At 50.7% G+C, this 21,383-nt stretch overlaps 1 protein-coding gene across 1 annotated transcript in view; it reads right to left on the bottom strand.

The window, feature by feature from the left end:
- CUX2 (cut like homeobox 2) overlaps positions 1 to 21,383 on the bottom strand; it is a 216,812-nt gene that overhangs the window by 78,856 nt on the left and 116,573 nt on the right. The window contains exons 2-3 of the mRNA XM_084254186.1: positions 4,393 to 4,503; positions 1,248 to 1,295 (exon numbers count right to left, since the gene is read on the bottom strand). Of these exons, the coding sequence (XP_084110312.1) occupies positions 1,248 to 1,295; positions 4,393 to 4,503 (159 nt within the window). The remainder of the gene's footprint in view (positions 1 to 1,247; positions 1,296 to 4,392; positions 4,504 to 21,383) is intronic.

Raw genomic sequence — 21,383 nt, 5'->3', positions numbered from 1 at the left:
AGAGGGCTCAGCTGCCGGAGAGGGTGTGTGTGTGTGTGTGTGTGTGTGTGTTCACACGTGTGTGGAGCCCCCCTCATGGATCAGGAGTTGGCATATGGGGGCCTCTTTTTAAACACACACACACACACACACGCACGCACGCACGCACACGCATGTGCACACACACACACAGAACCAGGACAACACACTTCTAACCTTATTAGTCTTCTTTTTTTTTCCCCTCCCTCCCTTCTAGCCCAGGCACCTCACAACCAAATGAATCAATACCGGATGGTCCTATAAATAAATAAGCACATCAGTCAACTTGGTAATAAAATGAAGGGCTGAAAAATATGGAAATCAGCGACATTTGCGTAAATCCAGTTATTGTTTACTTTAATATTTGCCTTATGCGCTTATGCGGTTCCAAAGAGACAGATTCAAAATAATGTGGTGTTGTGGGGATGACAGGCTTAAAAAGCAAGTCCAGAGGGAGCTCTGAGAAGGGCCAGCCCTGCCAGGGCCCCGCCTGAATCCAGGGGAGGAGGGAGAAGAGCCCCTGATGACGCAGCAGTCGAGAGCTGATCCCACTACGCTCCCCTGCATCGACGCGATTCCACTGTGCCTACCCTACCTCCTCGCCAGCCAGACAAGCAGACATTCTCAGCACCCCGGTCACAAAGGCAAGCCCAGAGGAGAAACGGGCGAGGTCCAGCCGCATCATGGGGCCCCAGGAAGGTGAGAGAAAGGACCAACTGAAGATAGGGAGGCTGCTGCTTGAGGAATGGGGACCGCAGGGTGGCAGGAAAGAAAGCAGTGTTCAGCCTGGCCTCAGAGAGTGGCTGGTAGAGAGGCTTTCGAGGCAAGCCGGTAACCGACTGAACTTATCTGCAAGGCTGTCTTCCAGAACCGAGCAGAGCAGAAAACCTGGAGGAGAGCAAAGGTCGCAGAGCCCGAACCTCTGATTTAAATAATGGGAAACCAAGCCTGGGAGGGGAAGCAGATGGCTCAAGGTCAAGGGTGTCCTATGTAGCGGAGCTGGTGTGTGGCAGGGCAAGACAAGGGCAAGGGAGATTTCTTGGGCTCAGACCCTGGAACCCATGAAAACAGAACCCACTAGCTGCCCTGGAGGAAATGGGACCGTCTGCAATGGAGGTGGGCGAGGCTCCCAAGCTTCCAGAGGCTGCTGGCCTCCCCTGGAAGGTTGAGATGGGATCCGAGAGGGGCGGGGGGGTACTTTGATGACATGCAGGAGCCTCGGGCCTTACCTCAGCTTGGAAGCTTTTTAATACAGGAGCCACCATCTCTCTGATTTCCTGAAAAAGAGAGGGGCAAAGAGTTCACTGCAGAGCCAGAAGCAGCCCCTGCTGCCTGCTCACTGGTGTCAGTGTCGCCCATGGAGGTCCCCGCTCCCTGGGATCCCACATGCATGCACCCACACCCAGCCCCCGGGGTGCCGAATCAAATCAGCCTGGGAGGCTTGCGGCCCCACATCAAGTCTCTGCCCTGCGGGACTCCAGGAGCCACACACGTGGACGAGCGGGAGAGGGAGAGAGGCAGTGGTGTTTCCCACGTGGGTTTGATCCAGGGAGCTTTTTGTGCAAAGGGCCCACGGAACCGTGTTCCCCCATGAACCACTCTTGGGAGCAGCAGCTGGAGAGGTGGCCCCCTTCTTCGCGCCCTGCACCCCATCTCCAAAAGGCCTTCCTTGCACAAAACTTGTCCTCAAGACTCTGCCCTGCAGTGTCTGCTACAGCACCTCCTCAGCGTCCCTACCCAGAGGCCCTGCAGCAGCAAGGTGGCTCTGCACTTTAGCAAAGCCACTTTCTGCTCCTCTTTCTCACCAGAACGTGCAGTTCCTGGGGGCTTGGTTGGGTCACCCCCCATGGCGCCCAGTTCACAGGGAAGGCTGTATCCCATGAACCCTGAAGCACTTGGCTGTCTTCAGGAGGAAGGTTTGGTCTGGTGGCCCCCAAGCCCCCTATCTCCAGACCCAACCTCCTAACTCCCATCAGTGACCTTGAGGGTCCTAAACACTGGGGTTCCCTGGAGGAGCCCCAGGCCTCTAGCAAGCACAGGGAGCTTTTACATGGGCGTTATCAAGTCCCAACCCTAAATGTTCCAGTTTCTGCTGAGACCCCTGGTGACTCCTCTAAGCAGTCACCACACCCACAGGAACTCTCCCCCACCCCATGAGATGAGGAGGGCTGGAGCATAGGGAGGGAGGGGGCAGCAGAGAGAAGCAAGGGAAGAGATGGGCAGAGACCACCTATGCTCAGGTGAAGCATCAACCTGTTCCTGATGAAAGAGGCCCCTGGAAAGACCCTGGGCCCCCCTCACTGCTTCTTATGCCAGGGGCTTCTCAGAGCCGCTGATATCCTGATGCTGATACCCTGCCGGGACTCGAGGGACATGCTGACCTGATCACAGAGAGCCAAGTGTGTGTGGGCCGAACCGGTGGGAAAGGAAACAGACCTGGGCCGCAGGCTGGGGAACACTGCCGCCTGGCAGGGAGCCTCCCTGCGGCTGGATTTACCAAGCAGTCTCAAAGACATCAGAAATCCAGGTTTGGGGGCATGTCCAAGAGGCTGAATGTTGGCGACTTATTGTGACATTTGTATGACTTTACAAATAAAATATATCAGCTGGAAGCCTGTGGCCCAGGTTCAGGAAATGCTCAGGCTGGGAGGGGCCTCAGAAACCAGTGCCTGAAATCACAGCAGGGGGGACAGAGGCCCCAGCAGCTGGTTTGTTCTTGGCTGTGAATGCAGGTCATCAGGCTCCCAAAACAGGCTCTCTGCACAAACCCACCCTCAAGTGAATTTAGGGGGTTCACACCTGGGGGCTGCGGAAGGGGTGGTGGCCATTCCCAGAAGCTCACTGTCCTGTCTGCCTGACCCTGGGGGGAAGCAGAGCAAAGGCATGAGCAGGATGGGAGCTGTGCACGGCCAGATGATGTTCTGAAATAAAGCCTGGGCATGACTCCCCATCAGACTAGTTCCAAAAATGAGAATTTTCAGAGGCACGACTATAATAGGAGTGGAAACTTATTCCTCCTAATTACATAATTGCATAATTATGCAGTATTAAAATTATATAAGCCGAACTCAGAGGCCTAAAACCTGGCCTGGATTTCCCTCATCACCTGCGGGCCCCCGGTGGCCTGCGGGGGTATGACATGGAGGGTCTGTGCCGACCAGGGAGGGGGCACGCAGGGCTGGGAAGGTCTGGGACCATTTCGCGTCTGCTTCCCAGCGACTGGAGTCTAGGGCAAAGCTTCCGGGACTCCCGGCCCGGGCAGAAAAACTGTTTAAAGACCAAGCTGTTCTCTGTTCTGAGAGGGGAAATTGAGGACACGTGGCACCCCCTAGTTCTTAGCAAAGGACTGACAAGGGAGCGGCTCAGATCTGTGATTCTGTCTCCCCTCCAAGTGCACCTTCCCTCTGCTCTCAAACCTGAAATTCTTTCTAGACTCACTCCCTGGGCAAGTTCTAGTGAGATCTCTTGCTTGCCTTGAAGAACTGAAGCTACTACTTTAAGGATTTCACGGCTCAGACTGATCCCTCTGTGCCCCAGGGCCTGCCTCCCCAACTCCCTCCTCCTCCATCCCGCCCAGCTGAGGGGGCCAGGACAGGGAACTCCACTTTGACTCCTCAGAGAAGCCAGGTTGGCTGTGGGGCGGCCCGGGTCTCTGTCACACAGGGTTCTCTAATGAGCTACCTCCCAGTGGACATTATAAGGACTCAGAGGTTTATTTTTCCTATCTGTGTTTATACCCATGATTTTTCTTTTTTTAAATCTGAGAATCAACAGGGGGCCTGATAGAGGAGGGAAAGGAATTCACACATTCACCCTGGTAAAGAACAGAAACGTGTCCCTTCTAGTCTCTCCTCCAGGGGGGCTGGTTATTATCTCAAGCACCCTCATGGCAGGCTGGTGGCTGGAGTTGCAGGAGAAGGATGAAGCTTGTACTGGGGGGTGGGAGAGGCAGATCAGAGCCAGAGAGAGACGGAGGCGAGGACCAGAGAGGGTGGCAGGGGTCTGCAGCCATCAGCTCCCAGATGCCAACAGAAAAGCAAAATCAAATCAAGAACTCTGGACAAACTGCCTTCGCTGTCAAGGCCCAGCATTGGACTCAGATATGACTGGGGTGGTGGTGGGGGATGGATGCTTTATAGAGGCCTCAAAAACAATGACTTTAATGGAGACGCGTCCTGCACTTACTTTTAGACAGCACTGCTGAGAACCGCTATACCAAGAACACCAAAAGGTTGGGGGCTGTAATTTTTCTTTGTGGTTAATTAGCTTCTTTTCTTGTTAGTCACTTATGTCTACAGTTTTCAAAATATAGTTTGAACAGAGAAAAATCTGCATTCCTACTGAGTTAATTCTATAACAGCAAATATACTGTACCTCAGGTACATTTTTCTTAAATTCCCGGCGGAGTTCAATTAAATGTTTATGAGAATGTTCACTCTCCTCCTGCCGTGCAGACAGCTCAGAAGCGACGGAATTAAGCTCCTTCTGGAACAATAAAAAAAAAGAGAGAGAGAAAAGAAAAAGATTTTTTTTCCTCCTTTTCCTTTTTAATCATCGTACAAAACAGCATTCCGAACAAGTTTTCTTAACTTACAAAGCTGAGAAAAGACAGGATATTGACTCCTGGCACAAATGAATAATTTACGAAACTGGGGATACAGCCGAAAAAAATCCGGGACAGCTTTTTTGCGCGTCGGAAGTCGGGCCAGATCAATAATCTCCCATAAAGTTGGGTGGAGCTGTTTTTTTCATCTCTCCCCCACCCCCCTGCCCCACCTCTTAAATTTCCAAGGGAGTGATGGCATAAGCTTGTCAGTAACTGTAGAAAACATCTCCAAACCGTGTCAAAATAGTCAAGTGCGGCATATTGTATGGGCATATTATAGTGTAAGAAAGTGCTGTCGACAGCTTTCATATATCAGAGACGGGAACGGTTCCAGCTATGACTTACTTACACTTAAGGGTTCATAAATACGCCTTTTAAGATATAGATGGCTTTTTAATTTCAGTAGATTTTGGAAAAATGAAGGTGCCAATAAGAAGCTAGCTGACCTTTTGTGTATCCTGCAGTAAATCATTTAAGGTTCACTTCGAGTGTAAGAAATATTTCACTGGAGGCTCCTGGATTCAGGAGAAATGGGCTGGAAGGGGCTCTGCCTACTTATGTGCGATGAAGCCGGCAGGCCAGGTTTTTACAGGATGTATGATGGAAGGAGAAGAGAGTGAGGGATTGGGGGGGGGTTCGGCTCACACGTCACAGACGATGTCTGCCGGCCGCACATGTATATTTGATCACCCCCCTCCCAACTCTCTTCACGTTAACGGTGGCAGTTTCACAAGGGGAGTGCAATTCACCACGAGTTGTCATGGATTTCATTTGCATAATTCAAGAAATGCTCTGTTTATGTGGTCGGCTGCTTTCTTGCACCATCCCGAGATGGGTTTTTTTTCTGGACCATAACTCGAGGAGCATTTCTGTATATATCACCCGATTATATTTGCAGCAATCAAGCCCCATAATTTCCTAAATCCGGTGATGCAATAAATTTCTGCAATCAGATTTATTAAAAACACACACGCAGATGCGAGAGTGTATTTCTAGGGTGAACTCTTTAATCTAACATATGTATGATGAGGCCCGGCACTGTGTTGAAAGACCCCATTTGTCATCGCTAATACGCATTCATCTTGCACACACAATGAAACACTTTTACCATTAGATAATGAAATAAAAGTACTATTAACCCGCTGCAAATCCTTTTCCCTCTAAGAGACGAAATGCACGGTAATTGTCTTATATCATGTCTGAGAGTCGGTAAATCTGCTCAATAGCAGTTCACCATAGCATCATAAACCTCGTATCCATCTGAGGCTGGGAACCCCAATCCGGGCATAAGTGCCTCTGCCTATGGAACGTTTGGGAGAAGCCAGAGAGGGAATTTCTACATTTCTGGAGAAATGTCTAACCTCTCTGGAGAATCATGAGGCTAGAAAAGGGAAGGTGAAAGCATGAAAGTAGGGATTAAAATAGAGGGGCACGGGAACGGGGCTCGTGCTCTCTCCAAGGTGCTGAAATCAAGTCCTCGGCACTCTATTGCGTCTGCGTCCAGTGCATTGAAGGCAGCGGGGTGTCCAGTACAAATGCCCCAAGGAATTTTGAACCAGGTGGGAGACAAGGAATTATGAGAGAGGAGATGAGAGAGAAATAGAAACAGCTTCTGAGAGTCTGCCAAGGTGACAGAAGATAAACAGTAGACTTCTGGTTTATCATCATTTAAAAAATACTGTAGTTTTCAAAAAAGAAACCACAATCGATCACGACCAAAATATTGAGTGACCAGGGAGAGATCTGTGTTTGCAGTAATAGGATTGATCAAAGGTAGACAAAAACCAACCAGGTGGCACAGCCAGGTGGACAGAACCTCACTTGGCAGGAAGGAAAGAATTGGAGTGTCATGGTCAATTTGAGTTGTGGCCACGTGCTCACAGTTTTTCTCATCTATCTGGAAGGCAAAGGCAGGATTTTCACACTGCTGCAGAGCGGACTGGGGTTGACATCACCCGGTTTTGGGTTATTGTATATCTGACGCTCTGTTCTTATCTCTGGGATGCTGCCCCTCCCTCCCTGTACCCCACAACCCACATTCTTGGTGGGGTCTCCTCATTTAAAACATCAAACCGCAGGCTCTCAGAGCAGGGTAAGTCCCACTGCTTGATGTGCTGTTCTGGACAATTATCCCCTGGGCCTGCCTTGGGTCCCTCTACCGGGACCTCTCAGGCCGCTGGTGGGTGCAGATCTGTCTGCTGTGTCCTAAAGAGCACCGGCAGACCCCCAGCCCTAGCCCTACTGCAGGAACAGCTCATGGTCTTTCCAGGTTAGCCCTAGAGGGGCAGATAATGTGACCAACTTTGCCTAAATCTATGCTTATCCTTCAACCCTAAATTTCTGCTACATTTCTATGGTGAGCCGATAGACAACACTGGCATCATCATAAACAACAGTAGGTTACATCGGATCTACCATTTGTTGGGTGTTTCCATGTACCCAGCACCATGCCAGTAAGTGCCTCATGTATATCATCTCATGTAGCAAACACACTCATGTTTCCGTCAGGCGATTCAAGTGGGTTCAGAAATAAGTTATAGTCAAGCCTAATAATTCGGGTGTGGGGATCTCCTTGGTAGATTAAAAGGCAACATTCTAATGCCCTGCCTACCCAGGGCTGCTATTCCATTTCCCCTCTAGCCAGGGGATGTTCAGGGAGCTTGTTTTAAAAATGTGCACAGTGTGTTCAAATAGGTTGGCTGATATCAGTCTTATATTTAGATAAACTGAGAACCCAGAAAATACCTCCCTACATTAGTGGTTCTAAGTTCTGAATTTTACAGGTCAGTAAAAATCTCACCAAAAAAAGGGAGGACTGACAGAGTATGGCTAAGTCTGCCGTATGAAGTAAAGACATTAGAAACCGTTTCCAAACACAGAAAGAGAAGGAATATTTGAACATCAACAAAGCAAGAGGGCCACGACGGAAGAGATGAGCATCTTTTCAAATAAACACATTTTTAAAAAGCTCATGGCCCTATTTATTTTGCTGGGGAAAAACTATAAACACAAACCACCGCTGGTTTGAAGTCACCTTCTAGAAATGAATGTCCAAAGCCCCTCACATACGTGCACTGTGTGAGCCAGCAGGGCCTCTCCTTTGATGATCAAGCAGAACTCGGGATGCTCTCCCACCCCAGCCTCCAGCCCCCAGCCCTAGGGGAGCTGTGATTAACACAGCCCCAGACTTTGGGCCAGGCCCAGGCGGGGAGAAGACTCATCTGATTAACCGGCCATCAGCAGCAGACAGACAGCCCGGAGCCCGGCACAGACCATTCAAATAATGATCATCATAAACAGCCCATTTGCAACTAAAAAGAAATAATTTTAATGAGCTTGAAGCAGATGATAGATGCAGCTGAGGCTCGGGCCAATGTGCTGAGAGAAAGGAAGCTGGGATGGAGCCGCACCCGGGATGAGGGGTGGCAGGAGGAGATGGGGGGCAGGAAGGGCTCTCTGATGGGATCTACAGTCCTGCTACTCGTCCACCCAAGTGGCCACTGCCCGGAGGCTGCCCCTAGCTCAGGAGGGTCTGTCACGCAGCCTGCTGGGCAATCACGGGACTCGGACCTCCAAGGCATGCAGTTTTGGAACATACAAGCCAGAAGACGTTTCAAGAACGTCCAGTCCATCACTGTCCAAACTTTGACCACAAAGGTTCCGCTGCAAGCATTTTGCATATTCCACCTGAACTACTATTTAATTAGTATTTATCTTGAAACTGACTTTCTTTTTGATTGACTTGTGCACAGCTTTAAGTTCAATGAATTTTTACACCCTGGCCCTGATCTAGATATGGAACCATCATGTTCCTAGCACCTCAGAAACTTCCTATGTCCCCTCCAAGTGACTACTCCTGACAGGTAACTGTTATTCTGATCCCAGCATCATAGATAAATTTTGCTTTTCTTGAACTTTATAGATTATGTCCCCTTTTTAACCTAATTAAATATTTTTGGAAAAGAATTTTTGTGAATCACCAGAGAATCCTATGCCATAAGCAAATGGTAACCATTTTAGATGGCCCCAATAATAGTACAATGAAAACAAAGATTGTTGTCCATCTTTGTTATAAAAAGAAATTGGTTGGAAAGTGCTGGAGAGGTGTTAAATGGAACACGTACCAAATAGGAATGTTCTTTATGTTAGGACGAGAGGGTTCAGAAGAGAACTGAGAAGGAACAACTATTCCTCCAGTGCTCTGATTTCACTTCAATGCAGGAATATATAACTAGAGTATTTGGACCCTAATCCCCCCACCCATCTACTCACCCACCATCCATCCCCATCCATCCCTCCCTCCACCCAACAGGTCATCCATCTTCCACCTGATCATTCATTCATCTGTTTATCCAATATCCATCTATCAAATCGCACAACAAGTCATCAATCCATCTATCATCTATCCATTCAACCATCTGCTCATCCACCCATACTCTCATCCATCCGTTCTCTTAACCACCCATGCATACACACATTCATCCATCCATTCAACTAATCACTGAGCCCCAATTCTGTACCACACACAGTACTAGGTACTGGAATACCACCCAACACAGCCCCTGTCCTTGACAAGTTCACAGTGCAGTGGAGGAGACAGACCGGTAAATTCTAACTCTGTTGCCAAAGTACAGGTGAGAAGAAGTATGAGTGAAGTACAATGGGAAGGTGCAAGGTGACACTGGCTGGGAAAGCATTCCACAGTGGGGTCATTTAACAGGGGTTCAGAAGGACCGGCTCGTCAGATGAAGAAGCCAAGGTCTCAGGTAGAGGAGATTACTGCCTTATTCCCTAACTGGTCTTCCTGGTCCTGAATTTAGTTTCTTTTCCTTAATATAGATCACTATCAAACACACCAGCTTATTTTATGTACTAGAATGGAACTCCATGAGAGCAAGACACTTTGGTCCTCCCTCCTTATCACCCCTTCGGTGCTGAAAACAGCCCTGATACATAGCAGGGACTCTAAATGCTTGTGGGTTGGATGAATGAATGGGCACATGCTGTGTGTCAGAAGTTTTGCAAGAGCCTGGTTTGTCTGGGGAAAGAAGACATGGTTTGGAGACCACAGACGTGCATGTAATTCTGGTTTTGACACCTCACTAGCAGAATGACCTCGGGCCAATGATTCAACCTCAGTTTCTGTGTCTGTAAAATGGGGATAAAAATGCATGCCCACGAGGTTATCAAGAGAATCCCACAGAACCCGACTGCCTGGCGCAATGTCTAGGGTCTTCAGTGCGGGCACTGTCTGATGGGACGGCGGTCCCTGCAGGGTGGGCTCGGGGCCAGTCTCGGTCACCGTCGCAGCCAAGAGTCTAGCTCAATGCCAGGTGCGTAGTATGCAGTCAATAAACATGGAGGAGGTCACTGTGGGTAAACACAAGCACAAGAAGTCCTTGTGGCCCATCTGTGCCAGTCTGCACCTCAGGCACATGGGGCAATTCAGGGCACTCCCCTTGGGGTCCCAGGTGAACCCTGAGGAGGAGGGTTTCAGGGGAATCTCCACCTGCTGTGGGCATGGCCGGTGTGTCATCTTCAGAGGTTTCCTCAGAGCCCAGCTCAGGATGGACCCGGAGGAATGGCCTGGATGGGAGGAGGGGTACATGCTGGTCTGCCACGGTCAAGGACAAGACAAGACGGATGACTCGGCTGCCCGCCGGGATGGATAACTGAGCCGTGCTGAGAGACAGCCGGGTTACTGAGCCATCCATCATCCCCTGCGCCGCATGTAAATTTCTGATGCCAAGATGTATCGGGCCAATTATCTGAGGCCGGGGCAAGGGGTGGCGCCGACGAGGAACGGTTCCCCGTCAGGCTGGCTCTGGTGCATTCTGTCAGCCAGCCCGGGTGATGAGCAGTTCACAGCGGCCTCGAAGAGCCCATGGAGGGGAGCGTGGCCAAACCTTGAGGCCTGGGTGTGTGGGTGAGGCTGCCAACATCGCAGCAAACTTCTACTACAGGGATAGCGACCCTACCCTAACTGTCCAGAGGGCTTAAACACACACACACACACACACACACACACACACACACGCACACACTCGCACATACACATGGAATGCATGGGCATGGGCCTGTGTTCACTGGCACAAACATTCACTCCAACTCTCCCCACAGTATCTGGTGTACAGTGGACTCTCCCGAAACATCTGTTGAGGGAACAAATGAAAGGTCCCAGGATGCAGGTGGCAATTCCCCTATGGTACCTGCAGAGAGACACTTATTTGCCAAGATTAACACCAGCATGGCATCATCTGAATGTGACCCTCCTCTGCCTTTCTGGGGTCTTTCTTCCAGATATCGACAGGACACCCTTTCCCTGACCTGTCCATCCTCGATGAGGACCGGTGTGGCCTGAAGACCAGGAGCAAGGCTGGGCCTCTCTTTCTGTCTGTCCGTCCACTCACGCTTCTCTCAAATGTTACTAAAGTGTCGACAGCGTTGCCTGCACGTGAGCACTTGGGGATGGAGGGTGCACAGATAATTAAAATCGAGGCCCATCTGGCCCTTCCGTACAGCCTCCTCAGCCCTGGCTTCCAGGAAATTTAGGCACAATTTGCTTTTATTTGGAGGCTGGCCAAGAGCTGACTTTGGGGGGCAGAGCAGGTTCAAGTCCCCACATTCTTGCCCCCCAGCTAAGGGAGTGTGGGCAGATCCCTGGTCTCTTTTTCCAGTGGTGTCCCCTCCCTCTAGGCAGTGCCGGCAGGATGAGAGGAGGCCCACGGTGGCAGGAGGTGCCCAAAGGGCCAGGGCTCTGGGCCCGGACTGGGGTCAGTGCCAGCCTGGAGGGCCTGAGGGGATGGCAAGCTGCCCTGCCCTGTGTCGGGCTTAGGGCTGCAGGGGGGACGTTGTTCTCATCAGAAAATCCTCTCCGCCCATCCAACCGTTGCTCATCCTCTTTACAACTGCCACCTGGGCCAGGCCACTGTCATCGCCATCCGGGCGACCATAGGAACCTCCTCACCGGGCTCCCGGCTGCTACTCACCCTCCCACAGTCCACTCCTCTCCTGGCAGCCACAGAAACCTGCTAAACCTAACTCACATCCTGTCCTGCTCTAACCCTGTCCTTGGCTCCCACCTGATTCGAAGTCAAGGTCATAGTGCCCATCACCAGGTCAAGGCCCCACATGATTCTTCTCTGCCTTACTTTCTTCCGCCCTCCCCTGCTCACTCTCCGCCAGCCACACTGAGACTGGCGGGTGCTTGAACACATGAGCGCATTCCTGCCACAGGGCCTTTGCACTGGCTGTTCCCTCTGCCTGAAATCTGTTTGTACAGAATTTCACATGGGTGTTGCCCTCACTCCTCTGGGTCTGGGCTCTTACATTACCTTCTCACAGAGAAGCCCCACCATCGTTTTAAAACAGCAAGCGCCTCCTCCCCACCTCATCAGTCCTCTGCTTAAGGCATTTGTTGTCGACACATTTATGTAGTTACTTCTCTGTTAGTTTAGTGCCGCTTCCCACTGCCAGCACTCCTCCAATGTCAGAGACAGAGGGACACAGATGTTACTTGGATCACTGCTGTATCAGATGCTGGGTACACAGTAGGAGCTCAGTATGTGCTGAATGATGGGTATGAATAAATGAACAATGAAAGATGGGCTGGCCTACCCTGGGCCCCTAACCCCTACCCCTCCTCAATGCCTCATCCCATATCCAGGGCGCCACCCCCACCTGTAAGTATCAGACAGGAAAACAAGGCAGCTCCTGCCGCAGGCGGGACCTGGGGGTGGCTGTCCTTGAAAGAGGATGCCAATCAAACACCTAATTATCTCGCCACAAACAGGGAGCCACATCCGATCACTTCCTCCTGCCCTTGATTGCTGCTTTATATTCCGGAGTTCTCAGAATGTAAAAGCTCATAGCACTAGGAAAATAAAGTCGCCCCCACCCTGGTGGGTGTCAGGTGAGGGGCCAGGGCCCTGTGCCCCCTCTAGGGTTGAAATGTCTTGTCCAGCTGGGATAGCTGATGGGGTAGCTGCTCCCTGTGTATGCCCCCACTCCCCGTGTTAAAAAAGGGGGGATCACAGCAAGAATTCATTCACTCACTCATTCCCTTATTCACTCCCATATCACTATGTGCCAGGCCATTGCAGGGGCCACAGTGGTGATTCCTCAGTATGTCACATAACTAGGTGCCTACTGTGTGAAGTCACTTTTCATGCCTTGGCACCTCTTGTCTCCTGCCCCCCTTTGCAGGTGGGAAAGCAGTTGTCCGAGAATGACCCACCCCCCAGTCAGGCAGGGCAGGGCCAGGTCTGGAGCTCTGGCTGACTCTCCTCCAAAACCATCTGTGAAGTTTCTGCCAATTTCATGATCTTCTCTCCAATTCATTTCTCTGAGCAGCCTCTTTTTTGAGGTGAAGGAGGCGGGGGAGTCGGGGAGGAGGTGAGAAGAAGGTCTGTGGGAAGCTCTGGATAAATTCACTGGTGTCCTAAGCTAAGGCAGCGATGGGCACACCATCCAGGTGGGAAGGAATCATGGCTGAGCGCCTGCCCTGCACTAGGCAGTCCTCTAGGAGCTTCAAGCAGCTCTGCAGGGAAACCACAGCTTTGCAAAAATGCACGGGTGGTCCTGAGGGAGATCTGCAGTGAACAGAATGTGGGTGCTGGCATCGGGAAGGCATGGGAAGAAGGGCCGTGTGCAAAGGCAGAGAGAGTGGAAAACCCAGGCTGCTGAGGAGAGCTGATCACGAAGGTGCACACTAGGTACTGGTGGGGACTGGGGCTAGAAAGCCGTAACACTGAGGTGAGAAGCAGCCAGGAGCCAGAAGGGGTGGAGGGTGGCACTTGCTGCAGGGAGCTGAATCCAGAGGTCGAGGAACAGAAAGACCACCTCCTGCTGCCAGCCAGATGGACAGGGGTGAGTGGAGGCAATAGGCCAGAGAGAGGAGGCAGATTTTAGGGACCTGCTGGAAAGGAACTGATGTCACGTAGAAATCAGTCAAATAAGGTTGAAGGCAAGACAGAGAGAGAGCGAGAAAGCCTGCAAATGGGGGATCAGGAGGCCACTTACTGCTAGTCAAGATGGGAGGCCTTGCTATTTTGCAGTTGACTTTGGCAAGCACCAGAGCCCCTGCAGGCCCATTGTGTCACTTGGCCCAAATAAGGGCCAAGATATCACCAGGGGTGACTGAGAGGACCTGAAGAAATGTGTGTGTGCAAATTCTTCCTAAACAAACGGGAAGAATTAGTGTTCATAAATGCCCTGCGAAGTCTAGTTTGTAATCATGTAGACAGATATTTTTAAAGAAAAATATTTTGCAGGGGTGATCAAGAGGAAGAAGGAGCAGAGCTGGAGCTCAATGTCCACCTCTCTAATTCAGTTGGTGCTCCTGACCCTCAGAGACAGCCCTCAAGGCCAGTCCTAATTTGGCTCCATCCCATAAACTGTGGCTGTTCTTTTTAGGGCTGGAAGACATTTACCTGAGTGATGCCACCTCCAGGAAGGATGCCCAGATTGAATGGGGGCTGTCCTGGCAGGGTCGCTCAGGGTACCTATATGCCTCCTACTACTCAGGTGATCCCACAACAGAGTCCCCCTGTTGCAGCCTCCCACCAAAAGCTCGACAAACAGTTTACTTGGTGCTTGCTGACTGGGTGCAGTCCCTTTTCCACCAAGTTGTGTTGGGTCCTGCTAACACAAGTCTTCTCCTTCCAGAAAAGAAAAAACAAAAGGGAGGGCAGTGGGGAGGGTGAGGAAAAAGAAAAACGTGTTTGTTTTTTTTTGCCCCCAGAACCAGCATCCCGTTTTTATCTACCTATATTTTATTAAAATGTGCATCATCAACATTAATGTGAAATTCCCACGGATCTGACTTTAATTACTGGAAATTGCACGCGGGACGCCTGGGGCCTGTCTGGTGCAGTAAATACAGTGATGGGCAGGGGAAGGGGGGCAGGCGCTGACCGACCGGGGACGCTCAGAGACGAGACCAGGAGCCTCACGGCGAGACGGGTGTCCCCTCCGCGCAAGCCACAAAAGGCCATTTTCCACAAAAGCATAGCTAGACTTTTCTTCCCAAATGCCCTCTCCTGAGACTTTATCCTGATATTTGGGGCACAACAAGATGCCCCCTAACCTGATTACAAAGTCAGGCGCGTTCATGGGTGAAAACAAGGGGGTGACAGAGAAGGTAAAATAAGGGGATGAAGACAGAGGTGTGTCCAGAGTGCAGACAGCTCGCTGGGGAGGGGTTTTCTTTCCAGGCTTTTTTCCATGTTTGGGTGGACACACAGACAGACACACAGACAGAACCTCAGGCACACGGGCAGAGCCCACTTCATCGCATTTCTCTTTAGGGTGTGTTGTAGATACTGCCATTTTTACACACCCCCTGGGGGATCCCTTTGTGGCCCTGTTTGGCCAACAATCCCCCTTCACCGCGTGTCTCTGTGTCAGAGTGACTAAGATGTTTCCTTAGATGTGAGTCATTGCCCACCAGACAGACAACACGCAGTGTAAACACAACTTCTGCACTCCCTGGGAACCCCAAAATGTGTGTGACTCGCTTTGTTTCCATATTTGCTTTATGGTGGTGTCCTCGAACCAAACCTGCAGGGTCTCTCAGGTGGGTCAGGGCTGCACAAGGACAAACACGCACACACACAGACACACAGACATCAAGACAGATGCAGGGACAGAGGCACACGTTTCTACAGAGATCACAGATCACACAAAGGCACACGCAGCACGTTGGCAGAGTGGGTTTGCGCTCTGTTCACTAAGAGAAGACTCAGAATGACAGACCAGCCCACTCTAGAAGGGACGGCGGCCCCGCACTTGCCCCTGCGCCGTGCTTTCTCCAATCCCAGAGGCCCACTGGCTTTCCCAGTTTTGGGCTTAGCTGAGGCTCAGGCAAGGGCACAGGGGTCGAATCCTGCTTCCACACTCTCCAGCTGGGCGCTGCTGGTGCCTGGGCCTTCATTTCCTGAGCTGTGAAATGGGCCAATGCTTTGTGGCCATTTCTGCAGGAGACATGGGTGTTCTTCCTAGAAGAACACTGGGGGGCCTTGTAGAAGCCCCGGGGACCCAGCAGCCAGGCAGACTGGGATGTGAATTTGCCAGACCTGACTGGGCAAGTCACTGCCCCTCCTGAGCCTCAGTTTCCCTGCCTGCAGTGTGACGATAATACCATCGAACAAACCCCAGCCATGTCTCCCTCTCAAATATCTCCAAGTATCTGGAAATAACCACCCTGGCTGCCACCTTCATCCAAGCTGCCCTAGTCCATTGCCTGGACTATTTTGGGGGCCCCCCTCCCTTTCTCTCCCAGCTCCCGCCCTACCTGTGCTGTCCAGTTTGCACATGGCAGCAGGTGCACGCTGTTCAAGAGGATCTGTCCCTGGCTTGAAACTCGGCCACCTTTTCTTTGCCACAGCCTTGGATTAGAATCCAGGCTCCTCACTGGGGCCTATAGGTCCCAGCACTGCTCAGGGCTCCGGCTTTCTGGGGGTCAGCGCTCCCCAGCTCTGTACTCCAGCCTCACCAACAGCTAGTCCTCCCTGGCGCCAGCCTCTCTCACCTTGGGACATCGCCTGCAAGCCCAGCTCCCTCAGCCTGCAAGCCCTGCCCGTCCTAGCACCTCTGGCACCTTCTGAGTGGGGCCCTTCCTGTCCCCACCCCCCCCAACTCAACCCCCCCTCCTTGGCTCCATTTCCAGATTCACTGGCAATTGCAGAGAGAGGCCGACCTGCGTATGTAATTTGCAGCCTCCTCACTAAGACTAAAAGCTTTGACCTCTGGCCCCGCACGGAGGACCTGGGGTGCCATGAATGAGTGGTGCCCTCGCTGAGTTTCTCCGGGCATCAAAAGATATAATGACCATGAAAAGACTTTGATAACCACAAAGGTTTCACACCAAAGAACCAAAAATAACCATTTTCTAAGAATGGATGTATCTTAGGTGGGAACCCAGAGGTGGGAAAGAAAGAGCAAGGAGAACAAGAAGGGGAAGGAAAGGCAAGGGGTCGAGAACTGGGATGGGCGAGCGGGGACGAGTGTGCTCCCCCGGCAAGTAAGCCTGGGTGGGGGAGCTGCCGCCGAAAGGTGGTGCTTTCTGGTGTTTCAAGGTGTGGGAGAATTGCTTGGGTGAAATTCCATTCACGGTCTGGGACTGTCGTTTTTACTGTGTAACCCTCGTCTGCGGGGTCCCGTAGGTGGATCTTGTTGAGGCTGGGAGTGGGGGGAAGACTGGCTCAGGGGACCCCACCAAGGTTCATCCACTCCACACCTTAGGTGTGGCAGCTGGCTCCTGCTGAGGGGAAGCGGTCCTTCCAGGATGGGGGAGCCATCTCTGCCCTCACACAAAACCAGCCCCCACTGGCAGCAAACCTGGTGTTTTCAAAACCACGTTCTCTGGAGGAGAGTGCTCCCCAGGGGGCTGCATCTTGCCCAGCAACAAGCCAGTGTCACTCATGTGTTCATTCACTCATTCAGCAAACACATGTGAGTGCCGCACTCTGTCCCAGGTGCTGGACATCAGCAGTGGCTGCAGGGGCAAGGCCACCGCCACGTGTGAGAGTCTAGCCCCACAGCGTCCATGGCCAAGGACGCAGAGGCACGGCTCACCTGGCACTCACAGTCCTGGGGGCCGGGGAGGACAATCACGATAAAGACACCAATAACAGAAGCTGATGCTTCCCTGCAGGAACTGCGCGACAGACACCGCGCTCGGGTATTTATAGTCATACTTCTCTGAGTCTCTTTTCAGAGTTATGTTGCTGCTCCATTTTTCAGATGAGCAAACTGAAGGTCAGAGAGAACAAATCACCTGTCCCAGCTCACAGACTTGCTAAGTGGCTGAGTTGGGTTTTGAACCTCGGTCCAGCTGGCTCCAGAGCCCGCCACAAAAATCTTCTAACCTCACAGCACATCCAGAGCTAAATCCCCAGCACAACTTATGTGCTCCCCTCTATTCCTTGTAACACAGCCTTGTAACCCCTGAGCCCCGCACTTATCCCAGCAATCTGCTGTCTAGTAGGGTAGCCAATTGCCTTTGTGGCTCTCTAAATTTTGTACATCTAAATTAATTTAAATGAAGTACAATTACAAATTGAGTTCCTTAGTGTCTCAAGCCTTATGCAAGTGCTTCGTAACCACAGGGGCTCGTGGCAGCCCCATGGACAGTTCAGATACACATCACTTATGCAATCATAGATGTTCTACTGGATGTTGCTACTTTAAAATATCTAATATGTGTGGTTTTGTACCATAAGTCCCCACTTGCCACTCATCCCCTCTAGCTCCACTGGTTCCCAGAATCCCCAGCCCAAAGCCTGAATGAAATCAGGGACCCAAATGCAAGCTCAAGTCTTGGGAAGACACTACTAAATGCTGATGATGACGTGGAGCAACTGGAATGCCATGTGTGGAGAGCCCTCCAACAGCGTAGTTTCTTTCAATGTTGTTTTGTTTTAATGTTGATGAGGAAAAACCCCAATCCTGGCCAGCACTGCAGGAAACCACATAGTAGGGGTAACCTGCTTACACTATATGTCATTTTATTGAAAGTTGCATTTTCCAAGAACCTATTGATGGCTTTACACGAGGACTTATTGTACTACTGGTGGGAATGCAAAAACGGTACAGCTACTTTGGAAGATGGTCTGTTTCTTAAAATGTTAAACAAAAATTTACCTTACAGAATCAGCAATTCCACTCCTCTACCCAAGAGAAATCAAAATGTACTTTCACACAAAGACCTGTGTATTCACAGTAATCGAAAAAGTAGGACCAACCCAAACGCCCATCAACTGATGAATGGATTAACAAAATCTGATCCATTCCTGCTATGGAATATTACTAGGCTGTCAAAAGAAGAGATGTACTCAGACTTGTTACAAGTTGAAACATGGAAACGAATGAAGTCGGCACAGTATATGATCTCATTTGTATGAAATGACCAGAAAGGGCACATCTAAAGACACAGACAGCAGACCTGTGGTTTCCTGGGCTGGAGTGGGAAAAGGAAGAAACTGTAAATGGGCACAAGAAACCTTTTTGGGGTGACAGGAGTGTTCTAAAACTGGACAGTGGTAATTGCACAACTCCATAAATATATTCAAAGTCAATGAAATACATCTGTAAACAGGTGAATTTTATCATATGTAAAATATACCTTTATGGAGCTATTTTAAAAAGCCCAAAGAAACCAGGAGGCAAGAAAAATCATGCTGAGCTGCCATTTAGAATTCTAAAGCCCATCCTAGCTTTCTTTTCAGAGCCCTTCTCATCTTTGCCTGGACATTCACGACATTAACCAACATTGATGGACAACTCACTGGACTTCCCTGGGCATCAGCAGTGCCTGTGGTGGTGGCCAGTACCCCCCATCACAGATGGCGAAACTGAAGGTTCAGAGAAGGCACTTCCCTCGCTCAAAGCACAGCGCCTGGATGAACCAGAGTTCAAACCCGTGTCTGTCTGTCCTGCCTCTTATAGCCCATAGGGCTCTGCATCCATCCCTCGGTGATGTTGGGAGAAGCTCGGAACAAATGCCATTCTGTGCCCTCGAAACCTCTGAGCTCTGGCTGGCTCCTTATCCTTGTGACCTGGAGCCCTCATGGCAGGGACCCATGGGTCAGTTTCAGAGGATTTCTACTCTAAAGCAATGTTTGGTGCATTTCTCTTTTCTAGGGGTTTATAAACTCTGTCTTTTCTGTATCAGGTTGAAATTTAGAATACAGGTTGTCAGCCAACATGCCAGGCATTTTTCTAAAAATAACCTAAATTGGTTAAGCCATTTTTAAGCTATAGAACAGTCAGGGGAGGGGAAAAAAGTTGTTGGGTAGGAGGAGAAGGAGGAAGGAATTTTAAAGGTGGTTTTAGATGCCTTTTTTTTTTTTTTTAACAGTTTCAAACTTGATATAAAAAAGGTCTTGTCTGAGTGAGACATGGGGTGATTGGTGGCTTCAGGCTCTGGCCGGGGCGGGTCTGGCTTCCGCTGGCACCATGGGGCTCAGACCTGAGCTCAGGGTGGGCATTTCAACACCCCTGTGTGTGGATCTTCAGAACATCGCAGGGGTTAAGGAGGAGAGGATAGAGGGGGCAGGGCAGAGGGGAAGCAGAGAGAGAACAGGACTTGGGGTTGGGGGGCACTGGAAGGGAGGGAACAAAAACCAAACACAACCGGGGCTGTAGTTTGCCCCCTCTCAGGTAAGACCACTAGGTGCTGGGGGTCTTCTCCAGACAGACCTGCCCCACTAAGTCTAACTCATCTGAATGAACATCCCAACGAGCTTTCAGCTCCAGGGAAGGAGGCTGACCTGTTCTGTGCAGACACCTGCAGGGACCTGGCAGGTGATTCCTGGAACGAGAATGGGGAGGGCAGGGCGAGTGGGAGACGAGGGTCCCTGCCCACAAAGGGGACTGGAGACTGGGTTCTGGCTGATGGTGCCCACAGGACTGTGGGGATAGAGTGTCTGATTCTACAGAAAAGTCCAAATCCAGAGTTTTAATTTGAAAATCTCCCGATTTTTTAATTGTTGGCAACCAATTCAGAAAAAATTTTAACAATGAAGTCTGTGCCAAACAAAACAGATTTACTGGAGGATTTGGACCCTGGCCTGCCAGTTTACAAACTCCAGGCTGGCCTGTTAATTACACGGGATGGAGAGAATAATAAACCGCTTACATTTACATTGCGCTTGAGATGTGCCTGCCCCTGTGCTGGAACAACCCTGCCCGTTGGTGCTGTTATTATCCCTTTTTCACTGAGCACCGGAAGGCACAGAGAGGTTAAGTCATTTGCCCCAGGTCACACAGCTGGAGGTGGCAGAGCTGGATTGAGCTTAGGAGTCAGGCAGCACTGGCTGACTTGTCCACAGCTGACTTGTCCATGCCATCCTGTGGGATTAGAGATGCCTGGAGATAAGGGGGTCCTTAATCCTGTCCAGATTCATCACCTCACCTTTATAAATCACCTACAGGGATTGGAGGAGACAAGGCTGAGGGCTGCTTCCAGAATGTAGATTTCTCTCACTGTCCACGCCACCCAGGGACAGTGGGGTCTAGAAGGTCTCCCGCCCCTGGAGCCAGGTCCCCCCACCCTGACTCATCACAAAGGTGCCCCCCACCCACAGAGACTAAATCTTTCTCAGAACAGACAGCAGACCCAAGCCTGGCCAGCCAGAGGCCAGCGGCCGCCACACACCCCCACCCCAGGATCCCAAACAAGGCCCCAGTTCACTGCGGAAAACTCATTACCATTTCCACCCCGCCTTTCTCCAGCAGATGTGCCTCCGTTACAATAGCGCCAGAGAAAATAGAACGAAATTTCAGAATTTGTTCTCCAAAGATATTCAAATTAGTTAATCAAGGGGCTTATTATTGCTTCTTCTCTGCCCCCCCCAACAGCTATCCATGAGGATAATTGATCAGCTGCTAATAACTGATTACATTTCACAAGTGTTTTCTTATGCCCATTACTAGCGTGTTTAAAGACATTTTGTAAAGTTCTAATTATTCCAAATTGTTCTGCTGCAGAAAACACCTTGTAACAGTTGTTGGCTGTGCTGGGACACTTGTGCTGGGTCAAAGGGCACTTGGAGGCAACATTAGGGGCCTGGACCAGCCTTCCCCTGGAGCACCCTGGCCCCTTCTCACTCCCACCCAGGTCCCACTGGCCACCAGGATGTTGCTCCCCAGTCACCCGTCCTTAAAGACAAGCCAGGTCCAAACTCTATAGCACACACTTCATTCATTCATCAGTTCATTCACTTGCTCATTCACTCATTCTTTTCTTTACTCATTC

This window comes from Talpa europaea (genome assembly GCF_964194135.1).
Source record: "Talpa europaea genome assembly, chromosome: 14".
NCBI classification, from domain to species: domain Eukaryota; kingdom Metazoa; phylum Chordata; class Mammalia; order Eulipotyphla; family Talpidae; genus Talpa; species Talpa europaea.
Note: the sequence above shows the minus strand (reverse complement) of the source record. Positions and strands in the feature narration are given on the sequence as shown.